The sequence below is a fragment of the Melanaphis sacchari genome, unplaced genomic scaffold (genome assembly GCF_002803265.2).
Source record: "Melanaphis sacchari strain LSU unplaced genomic scaffold, SCAv2.0 Contig9_pilon_pilon, whole genome shotgun sequence".
NCBI classification, from domain to species: domain Eukaryota; kingdom Metazoa; phylum Arthropoda; class Insecta; order Hemiptera; family Aphididae; genus Melanaphis; species Melanaphis sacchari.
Window position 1 is genome coordinate 1,263,702 of NW_020271711.1, and position 12,003 is coordinate 1,275,704.

General features: G+C 28.0%; 1 protein-coding gene across 3 annotated transcripts; it reads right to left on the bottom strand.

Annotated features, from left to right (window-relative positions):
• Window positions 1-1,255: 1,255 nt before the first annotated feature.
• LOC112603184 (serine/threonine-protein phosphatase 2A 56 kDa regulatory subunit epsilon isoform) lies at window positions 1,256-11,590 on the bottom strand. 3 transcript variants are annotated; one of them, XM_025351645.1, is made up of 11 exons: window positions 11,048-11,590; window positions 8,637-9,444; window positions 7,143-7,339; window positions 5,306-5,407; window positions 5,024-5,116; window positions 4,190-4,320; window positions 4,037-4,096; window positions 3,720-3,933; window positions 3,174-3,293; window positions 2,399-2,628; window positions 2,110-2,341 (listed from the first exon to the last, which is right to left on the bottom strand). In XM_025351645.1, exons 2-11 carry the CDS (start codon window positions 8,854-8,856, stop codon window positions 2,110-2,112), a joined length of 1,599 nt encoding a protein of 532 aa, XP_025207430.1. In that variant the 5' UTR covers window positions 8,857-9,444; window positions 11,048-11,590. The 3 variants fall into 3 exon arrangements, with proteins under 3 accessions (XP_025207433.1, XP_025207430.1, XP_025207431.1); XM_025351646.1 differs by lacking the exon at window positions 11,048-11,590 and adding an exon at window positions 10,490-10,877; XM_025351648.1 differs by lacking the exon at window positions 11,048-11,590 and having other exon boundaries at window positions 1,256-2,341; window positions 8,637-8,856.
• Window positions 11,591-12,003: the final 413 nt, after the last annotated feature.

Below are 12,003 nucleotides of genomic sequence, written 5' to 3' on the forward strand. Positions count from 1 at the left end.
TGAAAAATGTTTAAAAATAAAAAATAAATATTCAATTAAATATCAATATATAACAATACAGAAAATTGTCAAAAAAAATTCATTAGGGGTGTAATCTTTTAGGTGTGTTATAAATTTTGAAAATACTATCATAACAACCATTTTAAAGCAGTTATTATTAAGGGCAACAAATTTGGGATAATATATAATACCTATGCAACTTAAACCTTTAATTAAATTTTACTAAAAATTACAATAAAAAATCTGATCAAAAATAATACTCATTTAATGATTTTAACATCTATCAAAAATGACTAGGAATTTTGATAATTCGCCTCTTCATATAATGGGTTACTGTAAAACAATAATAAAATAAAATTTGAATGTAATATTTTTTAATAATATTTTATAATTTATATAATTACAATGATAATTATAATGATCTAATGATAGTAATAATATAGTAATATATAATAATTGTGTGTATCTTCTTCGTGTTTATGTAATATATATTTTCCATTTTAACAAATACACACACACACACACACACACACAGATAAATACATATGTGTATATATGTACATATGGAGTGTATGTTTTCTATCTATACGGAATTTCATTGGCTTTAAAAATTTAAATTTCCAGTTTTGTACATATATATATATATATATATATATCAGAACTTTATAACTCTCGCGAGCGCACACGCATTAACGACAACAAATAATAATTTCGTTACAATATTAATTTACAAACTACATAAAGACTATAACGCGCGCGAGAAATACAGTTAATATACGTATAATATTTATAATTATAAATAATAATAATAATAGTAGTAGTAATAGTTGTAGTAATAGTAACAGTTATAGTAGTAGTAGTAGAAGTAGTAATAGTAATAGTAATAGTAGTAGTAGTAGCAGCAACAGTAGTTTAATTTTAATAACTATTAGTTAAGGTTAAAGCATCAACAACTACACTGTTAAAACAAATTTTATCTTTAAAACAATTCGTTTATCATAAAAAAAGCACAACAATAAGAAAAAAAATTATGAGTAGCAGCAGTGGAACCTCAATGAACATCAATAATTATACTAGTAATAATGATATAACATTATTAAGATATCGGATCAATGATTGCTCAGTTATTAAATTATTTACAGATAATTATATGTAATTAGTTATATATGTACTTTGTTATTTAATAATGTTTTTTAACTCCTACTAATAATACCACTACTATTATTATTATTATTATTATGATTATTATGATTATTATTATTATTATTACTACTATTACTATTACTACCACTTCTACTACTACCATTGCTAACAGTTAAGAATGTTTACATTATATATTATATAATATATTTATATATATAATTATTAAAAAATAACAATTTTTAATATTTAATTAATCTATTATTATTTACACACGCACACGCTTACACAGGGGAGAGGGTTAAATCTAATTAATTTACATTAAAAATTAAAAAATTAAAATTTTTATAACGCCACAGTTTGCATAGTTATACGTGTTTACACATGTGTTGATTGTTATTGTGAATCAATAGAATAATAGCAATGATAACATCACATTTTTGAGTATATAATATTAAACAATTCGCATAATATACATTTAATAAAAATAAAAATATGTGTGTAAACATGTCTTACATCACATACTTAATTTCACCAACATTATATTCTTCATCAAAATCTCATACACATAAAATAAATATTCACAGAGCTTTCAAGTATGTGTCATGTTCCATAATTATTAACATTCCCCATAATTTCTTTATCTCAGATATTAATTTTTTTTAAACATAATTTTTATATGGAGCATATTTCCATCATATATTACCATAAAAATACTATTAAAAATAAAATATACAACATACTAGAGCAGCATGTATGCACCGATAACAACACTGTACATTCATTGTATTGTTTTAAAATGCCACCACTTTTATCTTAATGTTTTGATCTTTAACTGTATACAAATATAACACACACAATACATATGAAAGTCTGTGTATATAAATAAATATATAGATAGTACATACACATGGTTACATGTATTTATTGAATAACAAATAATTATTATCGCTGCTACTACCACTCCTACTACTGTTGTTGTGCTGCAATTGGAGATGATGCTATTGGTGTTGCTGCAATTGGTGCTGCTGATGTTGTTACTGCTGTTTGTACAGAATCCAAACTATTATTACTACTAGTCTTGTTATTATTATCTACTGATATTAGTGACGCTGCTGATGGTTTAGCGCGGACATGAGATATTTCTAGTTGTCCCAATCGTTTCCATAACTCTTCACGTTCAGTTTCTTTTTTCTTCTCTCTACAAAAATATGATAAAATTAAAAAAATGATTACAGAATTATTGTCAAGTTTTTACTTTTGTCGTTCTGCTTTATAATTAGCAGTTAATTCGTCGAAAAGTTGACTATTCATTTCCATGAACGTTTTCAGTACATTATAAACTAATGCTACAATGGTTTGATTCCAATGTTCCTTACTGATGCGGTATAAAGCTGGAAACATAATTGGCATGATTGTCTGGTTATTTTCTTCTATCAGACTCATTATGTATTCGTTGTTCCACAAATATAACGCTCGTTCGGCAACCTAAATTTAAAAATACAAATTCGTGAAAGAAAAACAGTAATAAATTAATAATTTATAAATTGCATAGTTTATACTACAGCTTAGAACTGTAATTAAATAATATATTAGAAATAGTACACCTTCTAATGACCGATTTTAATTTTCCCTAGGTACCAAAATCAAAATCAATATTTGATAACTTAGAAGTATATAGTTTTTTAATTCATAAAATAGTTTATTATTAGTATTAAATCTATATTTTTATTTTTTATCATTTATTTTATTTATCTTATTTAAACTTAAGAAACCAATTTTAAATAATTGAACACTAAATAAATATATATAATATAGGTTCACTTAAATTATAATTCTAAATTACTTTTATTTAATTTCAAGATTCAAAATCATAGTGTTAATACAAAAAATAATTGATTTTTAAATCTAAATCAATATAAAAAATAAACTACTACTCCATGCTATTGGAAATAAGTTTTTAGGTTTGCAGATATACTACGTTAATTAATATTTAATACACAATATAAAAATTGAAATAAAAGTTATCATGCCTGAAAGTGAGCACTGGATACACAACGAGCAATTTGTTTAAATAGAGGCGTTTCAATTTTTTGAAATTGTAATGGCTCAACAACATCAAGTATTTCTTCCATTTCACCAAGGAACATGACCTGTAAATCAAGAAATGAAAATGAAATGAAAATTCAAATAAGGTTAATATGCAATTTTTATTATTTTTATTTGAAATAAACAATATGTACCTTTAGGCACGACAGGTTTATGTTATTAGCATAAAAATTACTTTATTCTAATAATTATATATACAATTAAAATAATTAAATAATTATCAGGGCAAACTTGATGTGAAAAGTTATCTACTAATGACACTCACTAATATGCAAATAAAAAAAAATAAAAAACATTAATAAAACGCCAATAATAAATAAAAAATTAAATCTATAAATTATTTCATTATTTAAAGAAAGTCTGTAAATCATTTAACTCTTCAGTATCAAAAATAAATAATTGCATGTTCATAAATATTAGTTTCATTTAAGTATTCTTAAAATGGTATTTAAAGTTATTTATAACATTACCTCTTTTAGGCTACACGTTTTTGGCCAATACTTGAGTAGGCCTCGAATGACAGATTCTGTTAAAGAGCTATCCTTTTCAATAAATTGAACTACACAATATGCTAATTGTGCATGATACAGACTTAAGCATTTGACTTTGTGCAAAGGTATGAGCACTTTAACCAGGAACTGCTTATGTTCGTTCTTCAAAGGGAGTGCAAACCCATTGATAATGCTACGAAAACAAAAAGATTTTTTGTTTATATTAACTTCTTAATAAGTGTTAATTTACATATAACTAATTAATTATAACAGTAGATAAATATGTATTGAATTACCTTCCTAGAATTTCTAATAGTTCACCAACACCATTAAAATGTTCTGTTTCATAAATGAACCTAATAACACATTTTTTTATTAATTTCATAATAATAAGTTATAAGTATACATAATTTAAGAACTTATTAATTGTTTTCTAGTTAAATACAAACCTTAAAAATATATTGTTGATTTGCTTGCGAATAAAAGCACGCAAGCCCAGGAATTTTCCATAAATGCGATGCAACACAGTCTTGAGAAAGTCTCTCTCCCGTGGGTCCTCCGTATCAAATAATTCAAGGAGCTGTATAATACATCAAATTAGTTTTTTGAATAATTTTAGCTTTTATAAATTTTAATACTTATTTTGGTTACTAATATTTTAACATCAGATAACTAAATAGGAATTGTAAAAAAATAAACTATATTATTACAGATAAATATTTTTATGTTCAACTTACTCTGAAACATTCTAATACTTATTAGAATTACTAATTATTAAAACAGATAATAATCGATTTACCTAATTTATTTTCTTTTAAATTGCATAATATAGGTTTATTATTATCTCAATATTAATGACAACTTATGTTATTTAAATAATCTATCTTTGAGCACGTTAAAAACATTTTACTGACAATTTAGTGTCTACCAAGCATAACTGGTATAAATTAGTTCTCCAAAAAATTTAATTACTACTACATGGTACAATCCTGAACATGACACAATTATTATGTTGCATAGGTAGTAAAAAACTAAACTATATACCGTATTTTAAAATTCTAAGGTAGAACCAGATGACATGGGGCAATATTAATTTTTTAAGTAAAATATATGGTTTATACTATGTATCTATAGAAAACTAAACATATTCAAATGAGATTGACTGAATATTAATAGAAAAAATAGTTTTTTTGCAGTAGTGTACTCTTGATATGTGCAAAATATGAAAATAAAATACTAAATAGTATCTCAATATTTTTTTTCTTATTAGTTATCATTATTACCTGCAACACAAATTTCTGATCAATGACTTTCTTGCCAATGGCTGGTTGAAAGTCTGGCGATTCCAAAAAGCGTAAAAACAATTCATAAACAAGCTAAAAAAAATTAAACAAATTTAATGATTAATGAACTTTTGTATTAATCAAGATAAATAAATGTTGTAAAAATGAACATCTTTATTAAAAATTAAATTGTTAATAAAAACTTAACTTAAAAGAAATAAAACGTAAAAACTATTTTTTATTTCTTATTGTTTAAATTATTCGATAAATACATATACTTACAGTTAAATGAGGCCATGATGCTTCTAATGTAGGATCATCTTCTTCGGGATCAAAATCTGGATTATCGCTGGGTGGCAGTGTTCTAAATAAATTTGAAGAAATCTAAACAAGCAATTAAAAATTTTTTTTAGAATTAAAATCGTTCATTATTAAAATAATAGTTAATCTTGCAAAATTAAGACTATTGCCACCAACAATGAATTGGTTACAGCTAAAATATTCACTATTTGAAGAATATATAGTATACCAACAGTTTTCTCCATTAATCTTTAATAAATTTAAATAATTACCCCTAGCCAGTTTGTTATTATATTACTGATATTATTATAAAACATCTCACTTAACAATTTTGATTTTATGTATCTTGTATGTATTATGTACTTACATATTACTGTACTTTGAGCCTAGTCCTTATTTAATTAAATAAATATAGTTTGTTGATAATAATCAATATTTCTCAATTTAATTTTTTCATTAATGCCACTGATATAAATTAATGTTTCAGAGGAAATCTAATTAATCACCTTGCCTGTGTTTAGGGTTATTGTACACTTTATTTTATTATCATATTCAATATGGATACTTTTGAAAAAATGATAACCAGCATTAACCATGATAACCATAACTTGTGTTTAAGATAACTAATTATTGAGTGGTAGCAATAACTTATTGAAAATTGTGTTTTGTGTAATCATAATATAGACATAAAATAATCAGCATATAGTTCTCAATCTGGGAGGTGCATCCTCCTATGAAGGTGTGAATTTTTTTTTAAACCACCAAACATGAAAACGCTATTTCTTATTATTTATATTTTATATTTTATTTTTTAATGAATAATTACGTTATTTTCAATAATTCAAAGAACACTGTTGAATTTTAAACATTGATATGTATTATATACTCTATATATATATATATAGTATATACATCAGCCATATTCCTAAAACACTTGATAGTTAAAACACTTGTAAATAAATATGATTAAACTAATGATATTCTAAATTGAACAAGATACAAATAATTAATAGTATCTTAGCTTTCATGCTATATTAAAATAATTTTGTTTCAGTTAATAGATTTGTTTTTAATTTATATATTGGTTGTGTGATAATTTAATATAAAATTAAAATTTCATGACATTAAACACACATATATATATAATATAAATTCTATATTAATCATACTTGAACTTTGTAATTAAGAGGAAAGGGAGCATATCATACAATAGTATGAGAAGCACAAACCTTGAAAAATTAAGAATCTATGATTTAAAGTACATAGACAACATAACTATGTAACTATCTAAGTAAAAATTGTTGTATAAATATATACTGATTTTCATATCAGGAAAAAATAACTCCTACATGCATGATGACATTTCAAAAAACCAAACAATTAATAGTAAATCAAACGTCAACTATACACCATTTTTACCCCTCAAAAAATAAAAAATGTTAGTATCTCAACCAAATCCTAGAGTGAAAAGAGAAGGTTAATAATATTAAATTAAATATTTTTCTATTTAATTGAAACTAATTTTTTTTAAAAGAAACTAATGCCAATTTATCTTTTTAATCTAAAAAACTATACAATAATATAACACAAGTATGTATTAGTAAACTAATAATTAAAATAATATACATTAGTTAAATTAATAATTTTTTGATAGAAAACCACAATACATATAAATGGCTAATGACTACTTATGTCTTATATATTATAAACCTTTTTGTTTACAATATGATCTAATTGGTTGTATTTTCATAATAAATAAAAAATAATAATTATTATTTAAAAAAAAAACTATTTTATAAGTATAAATTATATTTCATACCATTTTAATGATTTCTGGATACATATTTTCTGTCAATACACCCCGTGATGTAGATACATAATCAACCAGTTCGTTAAGTGTATCACGCTTTATTTCCTTTCCCTTGAGTTCCGCCATAGGATCCATAAAATCAAAAGGCACTGAGCACTGTCGCAATTTTCTTATCATTAACTCTTCTTGTTCCTGAGCAGTTACATCTACGGAAAAAAATTTCATAAATGTATAATAAAATTAAAATCATTTTATACTATGTGTATGTAATTGATTGGATTGAAACACAATTACATACAATTATTAAAAACTTAACTATGTTCATAACTCATATTTAATCCTAACACACAGACTTTTTTTCTTTAATTAAGCAATTGGATAATAACAAAAAATGGATGTACTATTTAAGTAATTAACCATTAAGCTAGGTACAATTTTAATAAAATCTTAAGCCAGTTTTGAGTTTCAATGCTCCTTATTTTCAGTAAATTACACTATAGATTTAACATAATAACTTAATACATACATTTGGGTACACATTTATATTTTAAGAATAAGTTAATATTTAGCTACCTTAAATTTTTACTCAATAAACCAGTAAGACCTATTTACTTTAAATAATTTATATATATACCTAACCTATTTATGAAAAAACAATTTTATAAGTATATTTCAATAATACTAAACAAATTTAAATTTATACTAGTGTGAATGAGTTATACACATCTAAACGAAAGTTTTTTATTTTGTCTAAAATCTCAATCAATAAAAAGCAGTATTCTTATTAGAATACTTTACATAAAAAAATCTATGATTATGTTTTATTATTTTCAATAAGATAAAAAATGGACTAATAAATCCTTGACTACCAAGAATATGTAAATTATTTAACAAATAACTTTTTTTTAATTGTAGAAAGGTTATTTAGAAAATAAAGAAATATTTTTTTTAAACCAAAAATTACATATATTTATAAAATGTATAGATCTGATATTGTATCACAGTAGGCTGCAGAATCGATCCTCAAGAGATTTTGAGCAATATTAAAAATTACTAAAGGGAGCACCCATAATATAAACTGGTACCAGTCCTCCAAAATTCGACAATCTGAATAGTAATTAAATAACAATATTCTAGTACAAATACAATTTGATTTTCAAAAAATATTTTAACTTTACTTTCTACATAACTCTCATACATAAATATTTTAAGGATATTAGTTACCTAAAATATTACTTCATTTTTATGTACCTATTAAAATGAAACAAGTTATATATTTCAGTATTTTAAAATAACTTTTTAAGTATGGTAAATTATAATAAATTAGTAGCTATATACATAATATATTATGTAGATTTATCCATAGACTTTCTTATACCATAAAATAATAAATAAACTAAGTAGATATATGAATCTAATTATTTTCAACATATTGATCAAATAAATCATAAATATTAAAAAATAAATTATTGATAGTAAGTTGTATTGTTAACTCTTACTCACCCTTTAACAATGGTAAAGGCTGTAATTCGACGTCTGAACATGTACGGTACCTAGAAGAAGACGACGAACCCTGTGAACGCTTCGTTTTGCGTTTTAACACAGATATCTTTGTGAACGGATCGATGCGGTCAACAAATGTTGTGGCCGCACCAGTTGACGCAGTAGTTCCACCGCTAGCAGTACTACCAGCACTAGAAGCAGTAGCCGCCGTGTTTGACATGCTCTATATAAGCAAATGCGAAAACCTCTTTTTTGTTTACACGTAATCAGAGCTCAAATTAATTTTCGGTGACTATTGTCAATTAAACGACAGAAACACAATGTAATTATAATATATACATTTACTATTTAATTAATATTATTCTTCTTGATATAATCGCATTTTGTTAACTATATTTCAAGGATCAACTTTTACTATAGTTAACAACTGTATAAACCAACTGTTTGCCTGAAGGTAGACAGCTTGTTTGGATTGTTATTGAGTATTGAAATGATAAAACGTCTGTGTGGTGATTGACCGTCGTTTTGTAGATATTTATGATGCTGTTGTGATACAATCAAACTAGCATATTTAATGAACATTGTCCGTATGCAGAGTAGTGACTAAAGTATTATTATTCAATTAACTATCATACTATAGACTTTATAAAGAACTTGAAATAAGTATTATGCATGGAATAAAATTAACTATGAAAATTTGATGAATCCAAGAATATATCACTGATTGAGACGATTCATAGTTTATAAGTTGAAATACTACAAAGCTATCTTATCTTAAACGATAAAACAGACATCAATAATTTGCAACCTGAAAACAAAAAAAAATTATTTTTAACATAGGTAAACATTAAAAACTGTATAATTTCAAAAATAAGTAATTATAACTTATTTTAATATTAATTCAACATTTAAAATAAATATCAGCCTTGTTATATTAATTGTCGATATTTATGATATGTTTAAAAATTTACAAAACTAGATGACAAAAAATAAGAATTTTTCAAGTCAAGAGTTAATGCAACAACATGATTAAAGTGATAATATAATGTATCAACAAGTAATGACAACAAAGAGTTGGTCACATCATAAAAACAATATAGCTACTACAACCAAATAAAAAATATGAGCCTAGGTGCCTCTTTTATAACAGAGTTGTGATACAGTGTTATTGGATAGGGAGACGACTTTGTATCCCCCACCATGGGGATCACATTATAAATTATATACTAATGGGTACATAGACACAATGGTATGCATGAAAAAAACACTGACACTAAACAATATTCTAATGTCGTTGAGCACCATTCATAGACCTTATACAGAGATAAAGCAGCCTATATACGATTTGTTTTATTTTCCGTTTTATTTAAACAGTCATAATCATTCAGTTAAGGCCTGCCATATGTGGTTGAAAACTGGATGATCGTTTAGTTGTGGGCACAGCGTGAAATAATCAATGATTTTCAAAACAAGATAAGCGGCTTGTGTGATATTCTGTCATAAAAATGATCATGTGTGAGCTGTTTTCACACTTTAGTATTGATTTATGCATTGTAAATTATTGATAACAGACAGGTTGACATGAAAAATGCAACACAATTGAATGATTATGATTTATGACAAACATGTAATCTAGCGTGGGTGCATTAAATAGTTATATTTTACTTGTACGAATTAAATTTCAGTGGAATTCAAGAGAACCAAATATCGTTGCATATAGCGGTATGGGGTGTTATAGGTCTATGTCGCGCGTAAAACGGTTATTATCCTTCTAATAAACACAAAACAAACAGAAGTGCATCAATCAATCGCCATGAACTTATGCACCGCGGCGATAAGCGCTCATCACTAACCTTTATTATCTCGTGTACCCTCCACGGCAAACGAAAATCGAGCGCGTGTTTCGTGTGCGGAAAATTTCAAGTTCACGTTTCGATAGCGACCGACCGACCGACCCTACAGTGCTGCGCCACTGAGGATTTTAAAACGACTGTTACAGAACGGACTACCAAACGTGCGCAGAATTTGAAAACGCAAAACGCGGTTGTCTCATTCAACCTTCGGGAGTGAAATCGTAAATCGATATCAAATCGAAACGGGTGCAATAGATTTGGACCGCGGTGGTGCACGATGACGACAACGACAATATTATTATCATTTATCACCATTAAACCAAAATCATGAAATCCTCAACACACGAACTCGACACTCGCAACTCGCATAAGAACATATTATTATAATATACAATGCACACGGTCGCGCACTCATACACGCGCGCACACACACATACACACACACACATCCACACGAAAACGATACAAATATTGTAATAGGTAATGAACAGTAATAATAATAATAATAGTAATAATAATAATAATAATAATAATAAATGATAAATAATTTGTAAGTACCTATGTCGAAGCAAATATAATAATGATATTATATTTTTGATCGTTTTAACACACGGTAACACAATACGTAAGTACCGCAATGGATGTGGTGTCGACGGCTGTAGTCACGGTTGTTGTTAGGAGGGCGGGCGACCGACCGACCGGATGATAAACACGACGACGGCGGCGGTGGTGGCGTCGGCAGTCGGCACACACGAATGATGTTCGACGGCGACGCGGTGTGAACGAGAAAAACCGACGGCGGGCGGCGCGCGTGAAAAACGCATACGCGGAAAACAGTCAACTGCGGCGAAACTGCGGCGACGACGGCGATGAGTCGCTCCTGGGCAAAAAGCTCGCGCGGCGCTCACACACACACACACACACACAAACACACTCTCGACGAGTTAATACCACGGTGGCGAGAAAACCGTACGTAACACACGGAACGATGCTATCGCTCTCTAATCACACACACACGCACGCGGCACACACACATACACTCATACACACCGATACACGCACACACAAACACCTGACACACTGTCGTACACTAGCGCGCGGGCTCGCGTATACGCGCTCTCGGGACATGAGTCTCGCACGCACGTACTCGCACGAACGCGCGCGCGCCGGCCGCCAGCTCTCACACAGACGCAAAACACAGTAGTAATGCGTGCGCGCGCGCGCCACCGCCGCCAAGCGGACGAACGCACGCACTCGCCACCACCCCGCACCGTCGTATGGTACGCGGAGGGCGTCCGCACCCATGACTCGCAGACTCGCACGCATGGTGCAAATACGCATACAAACGCGCGCGCACACGTTTAATGACGCGGTGGTAGTAGTGTCGGCGGCGGTGGTAGTTGCTGTGGATGAATCGCAGTTGTGGTGGTAGTAGTGTAATAGTGGAAGTAGTAGTAGTAGTAGTAGTAGTAGTAGTAGTAGTAGTAGTAGTAGTAGTAGTAGTAGTAGTAGTA